This window comes from Cherax quadricarinatus, chromosome 14 (assembly GCF_038502225.1).
Source record: "Cherax quadricarinatus isolate ZL_2023a chromosome 14, ASM3850222v1, whole genome shotgun sequence".
Lineage (NCBI taxonomy): Eukaryota > Metazoa > Arthropoda > Malacostraca > Decapoda > Parastacidae > Cherax > Cherax quadricarinatus.
The window spans coordinates 4,701,655-4,719,561 of record NC_091305.1 but is presented as its reverse complement, the minus strand read 5'-3'; the positions used below and the strand labels follow the sequence as shown (position 1 = coordinate 4,719,561).

At 38.5% G+C, this 17,907-nt stretch overlaps 1 protein-coding gene across 13 annotated transcripts in view; it reads left to right on the top strand.

Moving 5' to 3' along the window:
• The window catches only part of tmod (tropomodulin), a 175,468-nt gene that overhangs the window by 146,239 nt on the left and 11,322 nt on the right, over nucleotides 1-17,907 (top strand). For 7 of the 13 annotated variants that reach the window (XM_070084775.1, XM_070084778.1, XM_070084777.1 and 4 more), the window contains 2 exons: nucleotides 2,868-2,964; nucleotides 3,431-3,578. In XM_070084775.1, the coding sequence (XP_069940876.1) occupies nucleotides 2,868-2,964; nucleotides 3,431-3,578 (245 nt within the window). Of the gene's footprint in view, nucleotides 1-2,867; nucleotides 2,965-3,430; nucleotides 5,651-6,270; nucleotides 6,429-11,063; nucleotides 11,173-12,520; nucleotides 12,570-17,907 lie in introns of those variants that run through there. The other 6 variants (XR_011391981.1, XR_011391980.1, XR_011391979.1 and 3 more) reach the window with 5 other exon arrangements.

The window sequence follows — 17,907 nt, the reverse complement described above, 5'->3', positions numbered from 1 at the left end:
GCCAAGCCGCAGTTAGCCACTGTCGGCAGGCGCTGTGTCAGCCTCGTATCACAAGCTTCAGTGAGCAGCCTGCACAAAGATGATGTCACTTTGACTGCTAGCTCTCTCACTGCAGTCTGGTGTATGATGTTACGACTCCCAGATGTTTCGCCCAGTCGTCTCTGCCACGACTCACTCCACAGCTCGCTCCACGCTCGCCGGCAGTGACAGCCCAGCGACAGTACCAGTCGAGAAGTGTCCTCCTGAGTCGCTTGCCAGAAGTCCTGCCCAGTTGCCGAGTTTTGTCGACACCTCACTCAAGGGCACCAGCATGTCGTGCCCCAGGTTGAGTGAAACCTGCAGCGACTCCTACGATGTCTGCTTCACCGTTCCAGAGGAGACCGTACCCTGTTACGTCACAGCTCAGCCGCAGCGATGTCTCCCGTGTTGTAGTATCTGTCCAGACGCAGGAAGGCGTGCAGTGATGCCCTTCGACGCACACTGCCTATGACCACGATGTTTAGCACACCCCACATGTTTTTTTCTTCCCTCCCTGTAGGAAGTTTTTTTTTCCATGTCCATATGTATATATATGTTTTTATTTTGTGTTCTGTGCCCTATTCCTACGAGAGAGAGACCGAGTTCCTTTTACCACCAGCATTGTCGCGTCGGGACGCGACATGCTGACGGCCCATGCTGTCTGCCAGCTTAGTTCATATTTCGCGCCATGCTGGTGCTGCCACCTGTAGGCCTTGCCACTTCGGTATGCCCAGACTTGCCATGCTCTCACTCTCACAGCGGCCTAGCAGCAAGACACAAGTACTCCCAGCTCTCTCTCGTGGGATGGCCCTGCCCGGGCCATGGGCACAAACACACAAGCTTGTGTACCCGCCACGACTTAACAATAAAGTAAGAAGCCTCCGAAGACGTATCATTTACTCCCCGCTACCAGAACACCAAACAAATTCGTTATAAGTGCAGACATTCCTGGCTCTAAAATAACATTTTCTTTGTTCATCAGTCATATCTCCAGGCCCCTCTGATATTACTCTTGCTTTCTATTTTGAATTTTTATTCAAACAAAAAATAGAAGATTTACTGTTATGCAGACTACTGCAATATTGTAATAATTGTACAAATAATGTCAACCGATAAGACCAAGAAAACGAGAATACAACCATAAATACTATACGAAAATAGACCACAAAGTCGGCATTTTAATTAAAAGAAAACGGTTGGAGTTTTTTTTTTCTCATTATGCACTGCGTGCTCCAGGATTTTTTTTATATAGTGCACACTGACCACACACCCATTCTCTCACATGTGGGCCTACCAGCTTTCTCCTGCTTGATTTGAAGCTGCTAGAATTTATAAGTATACATATGTCAAACACGGTACCTCGTAAGACGTATATATATGACCAAAACAGTCAAAGGGTTCAAGTGCAGGCATTGTACTTCTCATTTCCAGGACTCAAGTCCAGCTAACCAGTTTCCCTGAATCCCTTCACAAAATATTACCCTGCTCACACTCCAACAGCTCATCAGGTCCCAAAAACCATTTGTTTCTATTCAATCCTATCTAACATGCTCACACATGCTTCCTGGAAGTCCAAACCCCTCGCCCACAAAACCTCCTTTACCCTTTCCCTCCAACCTTTTTGAGGACGACCCCTACCCCACCTTCCTTCCCCTGCAGTTTTATATGCTCTCAAAGTCATTCTACTTTGTTCCATTCTCTCTAAATGACCAAACCACCTCAACAACCCCTCTTCAGCCCTCTGACTAATACTTTTAGTAACTCCACACCACCTCCTAATTTCCACACTCCGAATTCTTTGCATAATATTTACACCACACATTGCCCTTAGACAGGACATCTCCACTGCCTCCAGCCGCCTCTTCGCTGCAGCATTTACGACCCAAGCTTCACACCCATAGAAGAGTGTTGGTACCATTATACTTTCATACAGTCCCTTCTTTGCCTCCGTGGATAATGTTTTCTGTCTCCACAGTTACCTCAACGCACCATTCACCTTTTCTGAACTCTATTGTAAATATTAAAATGCTAATAGTCCAACACCACTTTTCTCCCTTCACTATGTGCTATCATGCTCACACATACTTTGTTTTTTTTTTCTCCAACACACTGGCCATTTGCCACTGAGGCAGGGTGACACCTCCCCCCCCCCCCTCCAAAAAAAAAAAATACTTTCACCATCATTCATACTATCATTGTCTTTGCAGAGACCCACAGATAAGACAGTATAGATGTCAATCTATACAGCAAATATCCCAAACCCCTCCTTTAAAGTTCTGGCACTGTACTTCTTACCCCCAGGACTCAAGTCAGCCTAACTGGTTTACCTGAATCCCTTCACCAAATATTACTCTACTCTCACTCCAGCAGCATAATATTCCTTTGCCAAGATTCCCCCCCACCCCCACACACACACACACATACTAAAGATAGACGAACAAGTTAAACAAAATCATTGCATAAATTTCTGAGGTTTGGTTAAAATTCAGAATTCAAGTTTGCATTCATTGTTCAGGGTACTATACATGTAAAAAATTATACAAAATTAAATTTGCAATATTGCAACCCCACTCAGCTCAGCTTCTACCCATGTTAAGTTTTAATTGTCCTAAACATTTAAGATGACAAGTAAATCTTTAAAAACTTCTTGCATTCATTACACATTTATCTTTTGTGTGTGAATAGTTATTATTCTTGTAATGTTTTCTTTTCAGTTTAGGAGGCCTGGGAACCAATGATTCCCAGAACCATTAGCAGAAAAAAAATAGATCTGGATATTTTTTTGTTGGTTTTAATATTTCTCGAAGTTGTGTAAATTATGGGCTTCAAAATATTTCTTTGTCTTTTAGCTTGGAGACAAACAGCATAAGTCCAGCAGGTATCGTACGAATCATGGAAGCTCTTCTCAAAACGCATTCCGTAGAAGAGATCCGTCTGGCAAACCAGGTACTGCAATGCATATGTGTTTTTAAGTTGTTTTGTTCGAGATACCAGTTATGAAAAGTCTTAATTCATGTGAATATGTTCAATGGTTCTTATGCTTTGCTGTATATATTCTTGTATCATTTGACCATGTTATACTATTTTATTAAAAATTCATTATAATTTACTGAACAAATTCCTTTTGGACTATTTAAATGATACCAAAAATGTGTTATAATGTAGCTGCAATGTTTAATTCAACCAAGTCAGACCAATAATTAATTACATTTTTACAGAAACAACATGGAGTATTGTAACTAGATTTCTGCTCAGTTATTCACCATCATTCAAATCATATTATATTTTAACAATGTGGCAATTTTAAAAATTGTACAAGCTCACCTTGTTTTCGAAAGATAGACTGTTGCAAAAGATGTAGTTTACTTTACTTGGAATTATAAAACATGAGAGATGACTAATTATCTTGCAGAGGGCAAGTGTTCTTGGTAATAAGATAGAGATGCAGCTCACAGACATCATTGAACAAAATCCTACAGTTCTACGTGTTGGCATACACTTCGAATTCAACGATGCTCGCAATCGCGTCTCCAAACACCTTCAAAAGAATCTGGACACCTGTGAGTATGAAGCTGTCTCTGGCATTCTTACATAAGAACACGCCAGGGATAAACATGGATTCGTCACACCACTGTTGTAATCTTGGTGCTTATGATTTTTATAATAAAGACTTAATTTTTGATGATATTTCCAGTTGTTTGAAGCAGGTTTTCAGGTGTGATAAGTTGCAGGTGTCATTGGTTGGATATACAAGTTTAAAAGGACATTTTATTGAGGTAACATGCTTCAGTAGGTTTTTCTTTGCTTGGCTTGGAAGTTTAGTTGCAAATATAATTTAGCTAAAGCTTCGTAAGTTATGGAAGTCCTTAACGTATGAGTCGTGTGTGGCAGAAAATAAGCACCCAGTTCAGACATTGGAGAAAAAAACACAGGCATGGAGTAGATTTGAGCTGTGAAGCTTAAGTTACCATATTTTGTTATGGGGCTCTGACAGATGCAGAAAACAATATTTACACATTCCCATTAACAGACAAATCATTAAGGCATAGATTCGCTCTCTAACCCAAATTTTGGCCAAGTGGTGCTTGTTCTTTGCTGCCATGCAACACCTCGTATACAGTGCCTCTATAGAATCCCCTTTTCACCATTTCCTTTGTCTTGCAATGGTCTGAGAGTTGATCAGAGAAAAATATTGGCATGATTTTTATGGATGGAATACTTACCTAGAATTTTTAAGAATTATATTAATCATTTGAAATTAGAACAATATTCAGTAATTTATATATTTTCTGAGCATGAATTCTCTAAAACACATGTCACCATTTTTAAAGAGTTTAAAGCCATACATTCAGGAACTGTTGCATGTTTTCGAGGTTACTTTTAGGGAAATGTTGCGTGCTCTTTAGGTTAGATTATATAAAAATGGAATTTTCATTTAAGGAGTCTCTACCTGTTTGCCATGTACATATTTTTTAGTAGTGACAAATAAACAAGCATACCAAATCACCTAAAAAGCTTACGACTAAAATTTATGCTTTATGGGCAAATCTGTCACATAGATGAAGCAGGTGTGTTCCTGCGCATTCTTTTTAACACTGTATTTGCATTTAAAGTAGAGTAAAATAACATATAAAGGGCTACTAATTTCTCATTAATAAAGATTTAGCCTATTGATTACTCCTTTTTTTGGACTGTTTGACTGGAATGTTTTTGGTTTTGCATATGCACTATAAGATTTAGATATACTAGAGTATATTGAAAGTAACATGCTCATGTAGTATCCAGCGAAGATTTTTCTGTATCACATTTATGATCCTGTTGAGCTCTCAGATACTTTTATTTAGATTCAAAGCTTTTATATTATATGTACAGACTCTCAGAACTAAATTTTAAGTTCATGTGTACATTTTTCCAAAGGAATGAAAAATTTAGTTCTGTACATACTTCAGAAGTTGTACAACCTCAAATAGTGTTGCAAGTTGCTAAGACAGCAATGTATTATTGCAATATGTATTAATACTTGAGGAATTGTGCTGTAAAAGGAAAGCATAAGTAATGATTGCCATAAGCTACAAGGAGATATTTACATCATACCTAACTTACTTTATAAATGAAGTGTTCACAAAAAAGGAAGATGTGCTACAGAAGTTCATTTACTCGACTTCCCACACCCGTTATCATTTGTTATTAATAAAACAATCTCTCTTGTTATGTTATATGCTTTGCTTTCACTTGATTATTTTCTAGAACTTCCTCTTGATAATCAATGTAAATTAAAAATTTGTTTTATTTATTTCCTTAGCCTAATCTGAACTTGTGTATATAGTAGTGCCAATGTTCACTAAAAAGCAGTAGCCAAAAAAATTATTTGGTTAGCATTAATAGGACAGTGTTAATTTTCTTGCTTAATCTTGCCAATTGCTTCAAAACCCCTTGCTAACATTGAATTCTTAAACAAATTATATCTTCCCCTTTGTACAGCTTGAATACAAGGTAAACGTGCAAATCTGGGAGACAGGTATGGCTGTGAAGAGCCTATTGCTTGTTGTGTTTTTATTTTTCTTTTCAGCCTGACAGCAGTGTGTTAGTAATATAGTGTAGCGTAGACTTCTCTTCTCAAATTCTATGTAAGGTTGGTGATCCATGTGGGGGTAGGAAATGCTCACCAGTTTTTGTTGTTTGGGTTTATTTCCCAACCTGGCCCTCCCTCCTACCATTTTAACTGAGCCTGCTTCCACTGGGTAAAGTTTAGTTGATTTAGAATATATTCTTACTGCATTTTGGACTATTTCCTTATGATATACAAATACTGTATAGTTTTTGGCTTGCGTATTGTTAGGAGTGGAACTGTGGACAGTACTTAAAGTATATTTGAAAATCATATACATAGTGTATTGCTAATGTATTAGTTTACCTAAAAGTTTGGCAAAAGAACTGTCCTTGGTTTCCCCTATTATTCCTGTTTGTATTGTACAGCATTTTTTGAATGATTTATGCAGACTTTCCCTTTCAGTGGCTTCTGATCCTCATTTTCCTCTTCCTAGCACTTATTTGTATTTTTGATCCTCGGTCAGGCCTACATCAATCACTGCATTGAGAGAGCTGCTTTTGAGCTGTTTGATATGATTATGGCATTTTGTAACCTTGAGCAGTTGTGATGATGATATCCCAAGTTGCCCAAAGAATCCACAACCAGGCCACCCCGCGCTATAAAATACACGATAAACTACCCATATTTTTCCATATTTCCAGTCCGCATAGGGGGAAAACCCCGAAAGCCAAATAGAGCCATGGCTCTTCTCAGAAAGGGCATCGCTATGGTTTGCCGAAGAGGATCTAAAGACAAATAAGAATCTATTCTACAACACTAATGGACAAGATCTTTAGGATCAGATGGTAGTATTTCAAAGGTACAGTGAAGTCTGCAAGTGATGAGGACAGCTAGAGCCAACAATTTGCATTTGGCTTACTATTATATTTATTATTATTGCATTTAATATAATTATTACTAGAATTATTACTTTATTTTGTAGTTTTTTTTTGAATTTGGATGCTGCTTTCATATTCTTTTGAGCAGAACAAAGAGTTCTTCTAACGTGTGGGGATAATCCATAGACCTTCTCTGGTGTTCAGTAGAATAGGTTCTTTCATTTTTTCTTTAACTTGTGTAATACAAGTAATTCTCTTCTCTCTCTATTTCTTTCTGTTTCAATGTGCACTGGCAGTTCGCGTTGGTGTCAGAGTACGCAGAATCACAAGGAAGGTGACAACAGAGGGCGCAAGCTTTAGCTTCGTCCTGCCCTCTTCTAACTCCCCTCCAGCATCCCCCCCACCCCCATCACCCCTTCCCTCCCAGGATGAGGTTAATGAACTCCCTTCAGTAAATTGGGAGAGGCAAGCAATGGAAAGCTTAGATAATGAGGTGGCCTTTGAGGATGAGGACTTTGATGATGTGGAAGAGGGGGAGTAAAGGTGAATATGAGGACTAGGATTGACATGAGAAAAACAGCTATGCCCTACTGTTTTTTTTTCACTGTAGTGCTGCCACACATGGTCAGACATAAACCCATTTTATGCGAGTTGACATACACAAATCAATTGAAGAAAAAAGACTGATTGCACATTCTCTAGCTTGAAAATGGGATTTGAAAAGCAGTGTAGTGTTCTTCAGATTAGGTGCTGTTAATATGAAGGAATTAGATTCGTGTAGAAATTTCCAGCGTGGAATTAATTAAAGAATATAATTTATGGTAACTGCAACTAATGCAGTCACCAGTATGAATTTGGTTGAATTACTCTGCTCTTTTCTTGTTACTGAGTAAAGATGTATGATGTACCATATATTATCAGCCATAAGTCAATCCCATGTTTTACCCAAAGCATGTGCTGCAACTCATATCCATTGTTTTACTGGAGCTATGCAATTAAATAGCCTGGAAAAAACATGGTAACCTGCTTACCAAATTGCTGTACAATTTAAGGTCAGTATGTTCTTGTATGGCATTCTTTTTCAATCCTTGCTAATAAAAAGATTAATTAAAGGTTGGTATTTTTCATATTCTATTTACAGTACAGTATTTTATTCCTTTTAAAAGGTTTATTTCATTAAACTATTGTCTTCTTAGTATATATTTACAATTATTATAAATGTCTCTTAAAGTAAAGACAAATCTGGTAGAGAACATGCTGGAACCTATACACTGGTTGCCTTGTGTGCTCTTGCAAGTATTGTACAATATTTATTATCTATTGTACAGTGCTGATTAATCCACTGTAATGCTTGCCAGGTACCTATGTGCCAATAGCTTTGTGTTATTGAAAGTATTTTATTTGTTCTCTGTAATACTATGCTACTTAACCCCAGTTAACATTTTTCATGAATACAGTATTATTTTTATAGTTTATGTTCTTATGTAATTCCTAAGAGTATATGAAGGATATGGTAATGCCTTGAAATTACTACTCTTATAAGGAAGAAAACACTAAACTCTTAAAGGTGAACCAGCACTTGGGAAATAGGAAGCAATTGGGTTCGATCCAAGAAAGAAGCCTTTTAATTAAAATTACATATTGGTTACTTTACTGAGAATTCTAACAAGTGTAGTGCACAGCATGAATTTATCATTGGTGTAAATCTTGTGCATGACTGGTGCAAGTTTAAGGACAGTCTTATGAATATTTCCCAGAATATCAGAAACACTGTGATTTGAGCAAGCCCATTAGAGAAGTCAGAATATGACTTGTTTACTTGACACCTTGAATTATGCTAGAATATTAATTCTGGTGCAATCAAGGCATACCTGAGATTGGTTTTGAGAGTTTTCCTACTCTTACAGCCCAGCCTGAGGCCAAGCTTTTCTCCTGATTGCTTGTTCAACCAATCTGTTGCTGTTGGCAGCCCACTTGTTCACATAACTATCGCAGCCTGGTTGGTTTGGAACCTGGCGGAGGTAGTGATCTGGTTTCCTCTTGAAAACTTCTACATTTGTTGGAGCAGTAATAATAATAATAATTTGTATTTCTACAAATACATGTACAACATATACAGGCCTGATTGATACGAGGCACTGAGAAGAACAATGAACTCGCCCAGTGTCACTTCTGAGATGATCACCTGCAAACATTTCCAGTGTGTTTGCAACAATATCTTGGTAACCAACCATACAGTTTTGATTAAACTTGCATCATTTTAAAAACTGACAAACGTAATTGTATAGAAAACAATTTTTGATTCCTTCACACTTTTTGCTCACTAGTGAGTTTGTCAGGTTTTCTTCTCAGTGCTTCATATCAGCACATTGAATAGTCAACGACCACAGATGTTAAAGGTATTCTTTCATTGAGCGCATGGTGCCCTACTTTTTACTGAACCTATTTTACACTTCCTCCCATATCTCACTCCAGTATGTTATGGAAGTTTGTAAATTTGAAACTGGGTGTTCAAGTCTTCCACAAACATATCTGATCTCTCTCTTTCCTTCACTTCAGAAAGTACATTCCCAGTACTTTCAGGCAGTCCCTGTAATTTAAAACATTTCACTGGCACTACAAGGACAGTAAACAATCTGTCTTTTTCCAGTTCTCACATTTCTCTTGCCTTGAATTTTTTTTTTTTTTAAATCGGCTGTTTCCCACCAAAGGAGGGTGACCCAAAAAGAAAGAAAAAAAAAATGCGTAAAATGGTGGCACACAGCAAATGTAAGGTTTACAAAAATTTGCATGTGTGTATATACAGTACTTTGTCCTATGCAGTAGGTTGGTAGACAGCAACCACCCAGGGAGGTACTACTGTCCTGCCAAATGAGTGTGAAATGGAAATCCTGTAATTGTTTTACATGATGGTAGGATTGCTGGTGTCTTTTTTCTGTCTCACAAACATGCAGGGTACTTGGTATATCTTGCTACTTCCGCTAACACTTAGGTCACACTACGCATGCATGTACGTACATGAATATATATACGTACCCTTCCATTTTCTTAATAGTTCTTGTTCTTATTTATTTCCTCTTGTCTCCATGGGGAAGGGGAACAGAATTTTTCCTTCTTAAGCCATGCGTGTCATAAGAGACGACAAAAATGCCAGGAGCAAGGGGCTAGTAACCCCTCCTCCTGTATACATTACTAAATTTAAAAAGAGGAACTTTCATTTTTCTTTTTGGTCACCCTTCCTCGGTGGGATACGGCCAGTTCATTGAAAAAAAAAATATATAGTTTGTGCACAGAACAGTCCCCTACATATACAGTATATATATCATGCACAGCTAGAGGGTTAAACAAAATCATAAAAAACCTAACCTAGTACCTGGTATTTAAAGAAAATTACTAATACCTAAACTATATTTAGACAAAACTATTTAAACTACCTTGAAAATTAAACAAAATATTTCAACTTAGTCATATGTAAACAGAAATGACAAAATACTACCTTGATAACTATACAAAGCCACTGAAAAAGCCTAAACTACCCAAATTTAACCAAACCAAGAAATTAATGCATGAAACCATTTTAAAATAACTGAAAAGTATATAACCTAACCTTATCTAAATCAAAGCTATCAAAAAGCTAATCTTAGCATTATGGTATGTGGCAGGGTCTATTTAAATTATGTATAACCCTGGACTTATGGGTGAGACTGACTTATTCCTGGTAATGTACAGTATGTTTGCAAAATTAAATTTAGTGCAATATATATATTACAATAATTTGTGCACATTAGATCTTCATACTTGTTTTGAGGTTTGTGTTTGGCCATGAATGGTTTCATCAGTATTGTATGTAAGTGTGAAACCCCCAAATGCCTGTATAGAACTTAGGATAAACAGGACAATTCGTAGAAATATTTTGTACAACCTCTCAACCTCTCTACAATGATACCCATAGATTAGTAGAAAGTTTTTAAGCGTATGAACTTCGCATTAATAGCAGAATATGCAAATTAAACTGTTCTAACTAATGTTGCTAAAATGCTCACTAATTTAGTATTGACTTAATTTCAGTGCAGTATTTTTTCTGTGGAATTATTATTATGGTAGAATTATTTTTGTTTATTTTTTTAATTGAATCGCAAATAATTTTCATTTGAGATTTTCTATTTTCTATATGGTAATGCACACCCATTAAATATACATTACATACACACAAGGTAATACACAAGTTGGTTTTATTTTCAGTTATGTTTGAACTGCCTTGTTTATTTTTTTGTTCTTAACACACTTTCACTTAAAAATTCATGGTTCTTTATATTTTATATTTAATTATATTAATACAAGTTAAATTTAGTTTGCTGGTATTTTTTCCTTAAGTTTACAGGATTGTGTTTTTGTTTGAGCTTCATTATGTTGAATTTTTCAACCTTGGGAATCATTAAAAGAGGCATTGGGTGCTGGTTTTCACTTCCCAGCTTACGTGTTCCTTTTTCTTGCTTTCGTTAGTTGGTGTGTAAGTGATAGCATCATCATATTTATATTGACACTGTTGAAGCTTCTCAAACATAGTGAGTGTTCATAGGATTTTATTTTAAACTCCCTTGACGGGCTTACTGCAGACTGTCGAGTGTTGCTGCGAGGTGGACCTCCCCTTGGTCCTCTTCACCCTCATGCTGAACAGAGAAAGGGTCAGGTGACTCGAGCCTGAACCTAAGGTGACCTAAGCGTGTGAGTGCCAACAGTATGATACCTACACCTATGATGGTTAGGCATCAACAAATGGGACCACTAAAATGGCACCTCAAAGATTATGCTGATTGAATGATCCTGAAAAATCTTCCTCTTTCTTTTTCTTGTAACAGCTTTAAACTTTACTTTTGTATAAAAGTGTTTTTGTAGTATTAAGGTCAACTTGTGTTATAATTTACATTGTGTTTCACTTAACAAGGCAACCTTAACAAGGAACATTCTATCAGTGTGATTTTTCAAGCCATTATGACTTGACAGTGACTTATAATCACAACTTACACTGATAGTAAAAATATGAGATGAGGCCCTCCTCTCAGCCATGCTAATATTGCAACTTGTGCTTCATAATTTTAGTTAATGCTGGATCATCATTATATGCAGCTTATGACTTGACAAGATATAACTCACTCCTATATATTGTATATATATATATAGATATTTAAAAGACTGTATTCAGAAGAGACATGACCCATATTGGAGATGCTGCATTTTATTAGGCAGAATTATGCAAGAAAACAACAAGCATAAATTATATTTTACATAAATGAAATCATGGGCTCTGCTTATATCTTCTGAATACTTTGTTCCTTATAATTATTGTGGTGTTTCATCATTAATCATGCTTTATATTTATCATATCACTTTTCATTAACTTTTACTGCTGTTCTAATTGGTATTATTCTCTCTTATTGGAATATGACTTATGTGAACATATACTCGTGGCTCAGTATAAGTACAGTACTCAATTGCAGTATTTAAATCGTGATGTGAAAACTTAAGAATATAATATGCTTCAAATAGTGAACAGTTACTAACCTAATTAACAAAAAAGCAAATATTGCTGTTGCAAATATTGTACTAATTTTTCATTTGTTACAGGTTATTTCCTTACACTAATAGCATGACTTCAGTGTTGCCTTTTAGTAAATGAATAAAATGATCAGTTAAAAAACTTAAGTGATTTTACTGTGTTGCATGTATAACATGGAGGACACAGTTTGAGTTTACTTATAATCAAGATGGAAATCATGAAGTACAGCACAGCATTAATATGATCATAGAGATAATGCTTTACTAAGGCTACACTGAAAATACCAACATTTGATCTATCCCAAATGCAAATAACATTACTACTTACAGTACTAAATAATCAATAATACCATCATTTTGTTCAGTAAAAAATTAAGTGAAAAACAGAGAGACTTGTTAATAATGCACTGTGATATATATTATTTTTCTGATATATATTGGCAATGGGAAAGGTCATGAAGAATTCTTAGCTAGTTCAGGAGTTTCAAATGACAACTCACTGTCCTATTTATTTCAGTCCGCCTTAGCAGGATCGGCGCTTCAAGCGATCACTAGAAGCTCCTTAGGTAGTACTAGCAAGATCTTTGTTCTTTATATGTCCACTTGCTTCACTTTTCATGCACTGTACATGTTACCCCATGATTAATATACTGTCGTCCAAGGTACCATAGTTGTCATTTAAATGAATGAATAATTTGTCATCTAATTTTTAACAATATGCAAGATAATTAAAGCTTTGTTTAGAATTAGTTAAGTGACACAAGTGGTAGTTTTGGAATCAGATATATTATTAAAGGGTTAGCAATGCTAGTAGGCCATCATTTAAATTATCTGTAGTTAACTTTGCTTGAGCTGAATCTTCAAGGTTATGATTTCACAACTTTTAAGGAACACTGGTGATGGTTACACTATATCAAGCATTTTCTGATAGATAATAGCTATACTGCTTTTGCTATGTCCCAAAGACCTGAATCTAATAAGAGTCCATCCTTGAAAATTTGTCTGTCTCATTGATTATAAACAATGGTAAGATTTGTAGTTTGCTTCATAATTGTATGCATTTTCCTTTAAAGTGCTATAAGTTTCTAGCTGCATGAATTGTATATATATTTTTTATTTGATTCTGTAACATCAAATCATCCATAAAGAGTAATATTTTGTCTGTGTAATTATCTATTTGAATGTAGCGTCAACTCTTACTGTGTTTTCTTGTTTGTTCTATTTTTTTACAGTTGTTAAATTGAAGAAATATTTCCTGATGCCTCTGTAGTCCATCATGATCTTGCATTTTCATGCTGTTTGAATTTTTGATGGTTGTCAGTAGTTTATCCTTTCATCCTCCAGCAATAGCCTTGCTCGTCCATGAAAGCATTTTCGAATGTCACATTTCATACATGTTAATGGTGTCTGTGATTAGTCAGTCTTTCCTTGGGCTTATCACTTTCCCCTTTCCTGATATTCTCCTCTTGCTGTGGTTGTGGAATATCTTTGGTTGCTGTGCCTAGTTCAGATTGATTTTCTGCTTCCCTTCTTTCTGAGATATGAAAATTTACAAGAATACAGAATTACTGTCATAGGTAATTCTTAAATTTGTATGCAAAACATGCTATATAATAAAATAAGGAATCCTAACAACAAAATGTGGTCTGTATTTACAAAGTTTGTCACTGATATACTAACCCTAGACCCCTCCCCTCCCAGTATCGCTTTGTATAATTAGTATACTTAAGTGTTACACTTCAGTGTAACCCCCTCCTCAAGGGAGGCTCCTTGATGCTGGTGAGGGACTTTTGATTTAGGGAATTGGGTCTGTGCTCCAGTTCCCTGAATTAAGCCTGAATACCTTCCATCCCCCCCCCCCCCCCCAGGCACTGTATAATCCTACAAGTTTAGCACTTCCCCATGATTATATAATAAGACTAACCCTAGAAGAAAAATGTGTATTTTCAGAATGATCTGTCAGTACTAGTTTGAAAATTATTGCCTTAACAAAATTATGCACATCATTTACCATTAACCCTTTCACTCTCCAAACCCTTGAAATTAATATTGCTCTCAGTATCCACTTTAAAAAAAAAATCCTGAAATGGTAGAATCTCTATTTCAGTAGTATGTCGTCTATTCTATCAAATGATACCAAGAAGCAGGCAATAGAACCGTGAAAATCATCTGAGAAAGTACCTCAAATTCACTATTTGAAACAATCTACAGTCGGAGTTTCATTTTCCCATCATGCACCACGTGGGGCAGGATTTCTTTTTTATACTGTACACACACTCCACACAGACCCATTCTCTTGTATCTAGGCCAAAATTTACTGCTCACAGCTTATCTGAGTGAGCTGAGCTCATGACCTAGAACCATGTGAGGGACCCCTGTCCTCAATGACATTGTTCTATGGGTTAAATATGAATGGTAAAAGTGGATACAGCATGGAAGATTCCCTTTCACCTGTGTTGTAAAATACTTTGTGGCAGACACACTTACCCAGATTAAAGCTAATGGCATGTGTATATGATATTTTGGCTAAGGAAAGATCAGTGGGCCTAATTTGCCTCATTCTAAAACCAACTGACTATTATTATAATCAAAAAGAAGCGCTAAGCCACAAGGGCTATACAGCGCTGCAGGGCAGGAAGGAAGCGAGGGCATCAGGTGGCAAAAGGGAGGTGGATGAGTAATAGGTTACGGATAACAGCGGAGCAGTGGATGGTGAAAGGGTAAAGGGCAGCAAGAGACCGAGCTAGAAAGGGCTGAGGGGAGTGCGTAAGGTATCATCATCAGAGTTTCTGGAGTAAATCAGTCATTGTCAAGAAGTCAATGAGAGAGTCAGGATTAGAGGGTCCATCAGCAAGAAGGGAAGGTAAAGAGAGAGTAGTAGAACGAAGACGGTGTTGGAGGTAAATTCTGCGTGCTCGTTGATAGAGAGGGCAGTCTAACAGAACGTGGCTAATCGATACTGGAACTTGACACTGCTCACAGAGGTACAGGGTGCCTCTCCATGAGATACCCATGAGTAAGACGAGTGTGGCCAATGCGAAGACGGGAGAGAGTGGTCTCCCAACCACGGCACTGATGACAAGAAGACGGCCATTAACCTATGCTCGGTTTAATAGAATGAAGTTTGTTACCAAGCAGAGTTGACCAACGTTGTTGCCAACGGGCGCGAAGGTGGGCAGCTATTGTAGCAAAATAGTCCAGAAATGGAACACCTCTATAGGAAATTGGTAGGTCATGTACTGCTGACCGTGCAACAGTGTCTGCCTGTTCATTGCCCTGTACGTCAACATGACCAGGGACCCAACAAAAAATAATATCTTTATGCTTCGTAGAGATACGGCGTAGCCAAAGTTGGATACGGAGAACTAGGGGGTGAGATGTATCAAATTTTTGTATAGCCTGTAGAGCACTAAGGGAGTCTGAGACTACCACAAATGATGACACAGGCATAGATGCGATACGAATAAGTGCTGCAAGAATGGCATACAGTTCAGCAGTAAAAATGCTAGCCGAAGATAGTAAATGCCCCCGCACGACGCTGTCCGGAAACACTGCTGCAAATCCGACGCCGTCTGAAGACTTAGAGCCATCTGTGTACACAGCGGTGGCATGAGAATGGGAGTGGAAGTGATCAAGAAAAAGAGAGCGGGAAGCCACCGTAGGCAGTTGAGCTTTCGAGCAAGGGAGTGAGAAAGAACAGACCCGAACAGCTGGAACTTCCCAGGGGGGTAGGGAAAAGTGAGATGCTACATGAACATATAAAGGTGGTAACTGAAGGGAAGACAAGAGTGAATGTAGGCGAAGAGAAAAGGGACGGAGCAAACAGGGGCGGTGAATGAATAAAGAATGTCTACTAATATCGGTGACCATTCTATAAATGGAAGGATTGTGGAGATTGTGAGAGCGTACATAGTAGCGAAGGCAATGGGCATTACGGCGATCAGACAAGGATGGAACATTCGCTTCTGCATAGAGGCTCTCAACAGGGGAAGAGCGAAAAGCACCAAGGCACAAACGTAATCCTTGGTGATGGATAGAGTTAAGGCTAGAGAGAGTAGCAGGAGAGGCCGCGGAATAAATCTGGTCACCATAATCGAGTTTCGATAAAACGAGGGCTGAATGTAGGCGAAGCAGAGTTCGACGATCAGCTCCCCACGAAAGATGAGCAAGGGTTTTAAGAAGGTTTAGCCGGCTGTGACAAGTTGCCTTCAGAGAGGTAATGTGAGGTTTCCAGGATAACCTACGGTCAAAGAGAAGGTCTAGAAACCTGACTGTATCACGTTCAGGGATACGGGAGCCATAGAGATACAAAGGATGATCGGAGATAACAGAGCGTCTAGTGAAAGTAATTTGGTGAGTTTTGGTACTTGAAAATTTAAACCCATGCATGGTGGCCCAAGTGGAAACACGGTCGACCGCATGCTGGAGAGAAACTGCAATAAGATGACAGTCAGCGCCTGCACAAGCAATAGCGAAGTCATCAACATAAGAGTGATGACCAAATATTGGGTGGAAGAACAGAGGCCAAATCATTTATAGCAAGGAGAAAAAGTGTTGTGCTTAGAACACATCCCTGAGGGACACCTTCAGCTTGGACGAAGTCCGGGGAAAGAACATTATTGACTCGAACACGGAAATGTCTGTCAGTTAAAAAGTTCTTAAGGAAGGATGGTAGATTGCCTCGGAGGCCTAAGGAATGGGCCTGGACCAAAATATTATACCTCCAAGTTGTGTCATATGCCTTCTCAAGGTCAAAAAATATGGCAATAACTGAGTGATTATTCGCAAAGGCATTACGAACATACGTATCCAAGCGTAGTAAGGGGTCTATGGTAGAACGACCCTTACTAAAGCCATATTGACTAGCGGAGAGACTGTTGTTTGTCTCTAAATACCACATTAAACGTCGATTTACCAGACGTTCCATCACTTTGCAAACTGCACTAGTAAGAGCGATGGGAAAATACCAGGAATCTGTAGGTAAAGGCACCTACGGACTAGAGGGGTTAGAAAAGTCAACGTGTGGTGGCATTGGAAGACGTTCAAGCAGCGAAGGAATGGAGCGTTGCGAAGAATGGGGTTGTGAAGATGGAGGAGAGGGAAGAGAAGGAACAGGAAGTGAATCAGTGTCCATTGAAGGTTTGGTCTCTGCAATATATTCTGAAATGGCTTCAAGTGTTTCTGAATTCAAAGATGTATGGGAGACCATATTGGAGATAGAAGGAGGAGGGTGAGTAAAGATTGGGACAGTAATGGACTGTACCAAAGTAGAGGGGGAGGGAAGAGTGTAAGGGACTGGAGATGAAGTGTGGGGGGGACAGAAGAGGCAGAAACCTGGGAGGGGACGGGGGTGGAAGGCATAGTACGACGAGGAGAGTGAATCTCCACACTTGTAATAGAGCCAGAGAGAGGGGAAGAACTAGGTACAGAGACTGGAAAGGTGAAGTGTGGAGGTGGAAGAAGGGAAGGAAGGGGCAAAGAAGATTTGAGCAATGTGGATTTTTTGGACTTCTGAGAAGTAGAGGGGCGATTGGTATTAGGTGTCGTACGAGGTCTTGTCGATACTGGGGCTTGTGAGGAAGGACGCGAAGATGTGAGAACAGACTGAGTTGTAGTCGGGACGTCAGAGCCAAGGACAGCAAAAGGATTAGATGCCGGAGTGGCTATGGGAGGGGTAACAACAGAGGAGGCTGCAGAAGATGGGACCCCAGAAGTGGGGGGATGTTTGGAAACACGAGAATAAGAAACACGGGGTAGTCTCCCTTGGAGGCGGAGATGAGTAACTGCCATAGCATAAGGGAGACCTTCTGCCTCTTTGAGGCAACGGATTTCACGTTCATTTAAGTAGACCTGGCAACGGCGGGAGTACGAAGGGTGAGCTTCATTACAATTAAGGCAAGATGG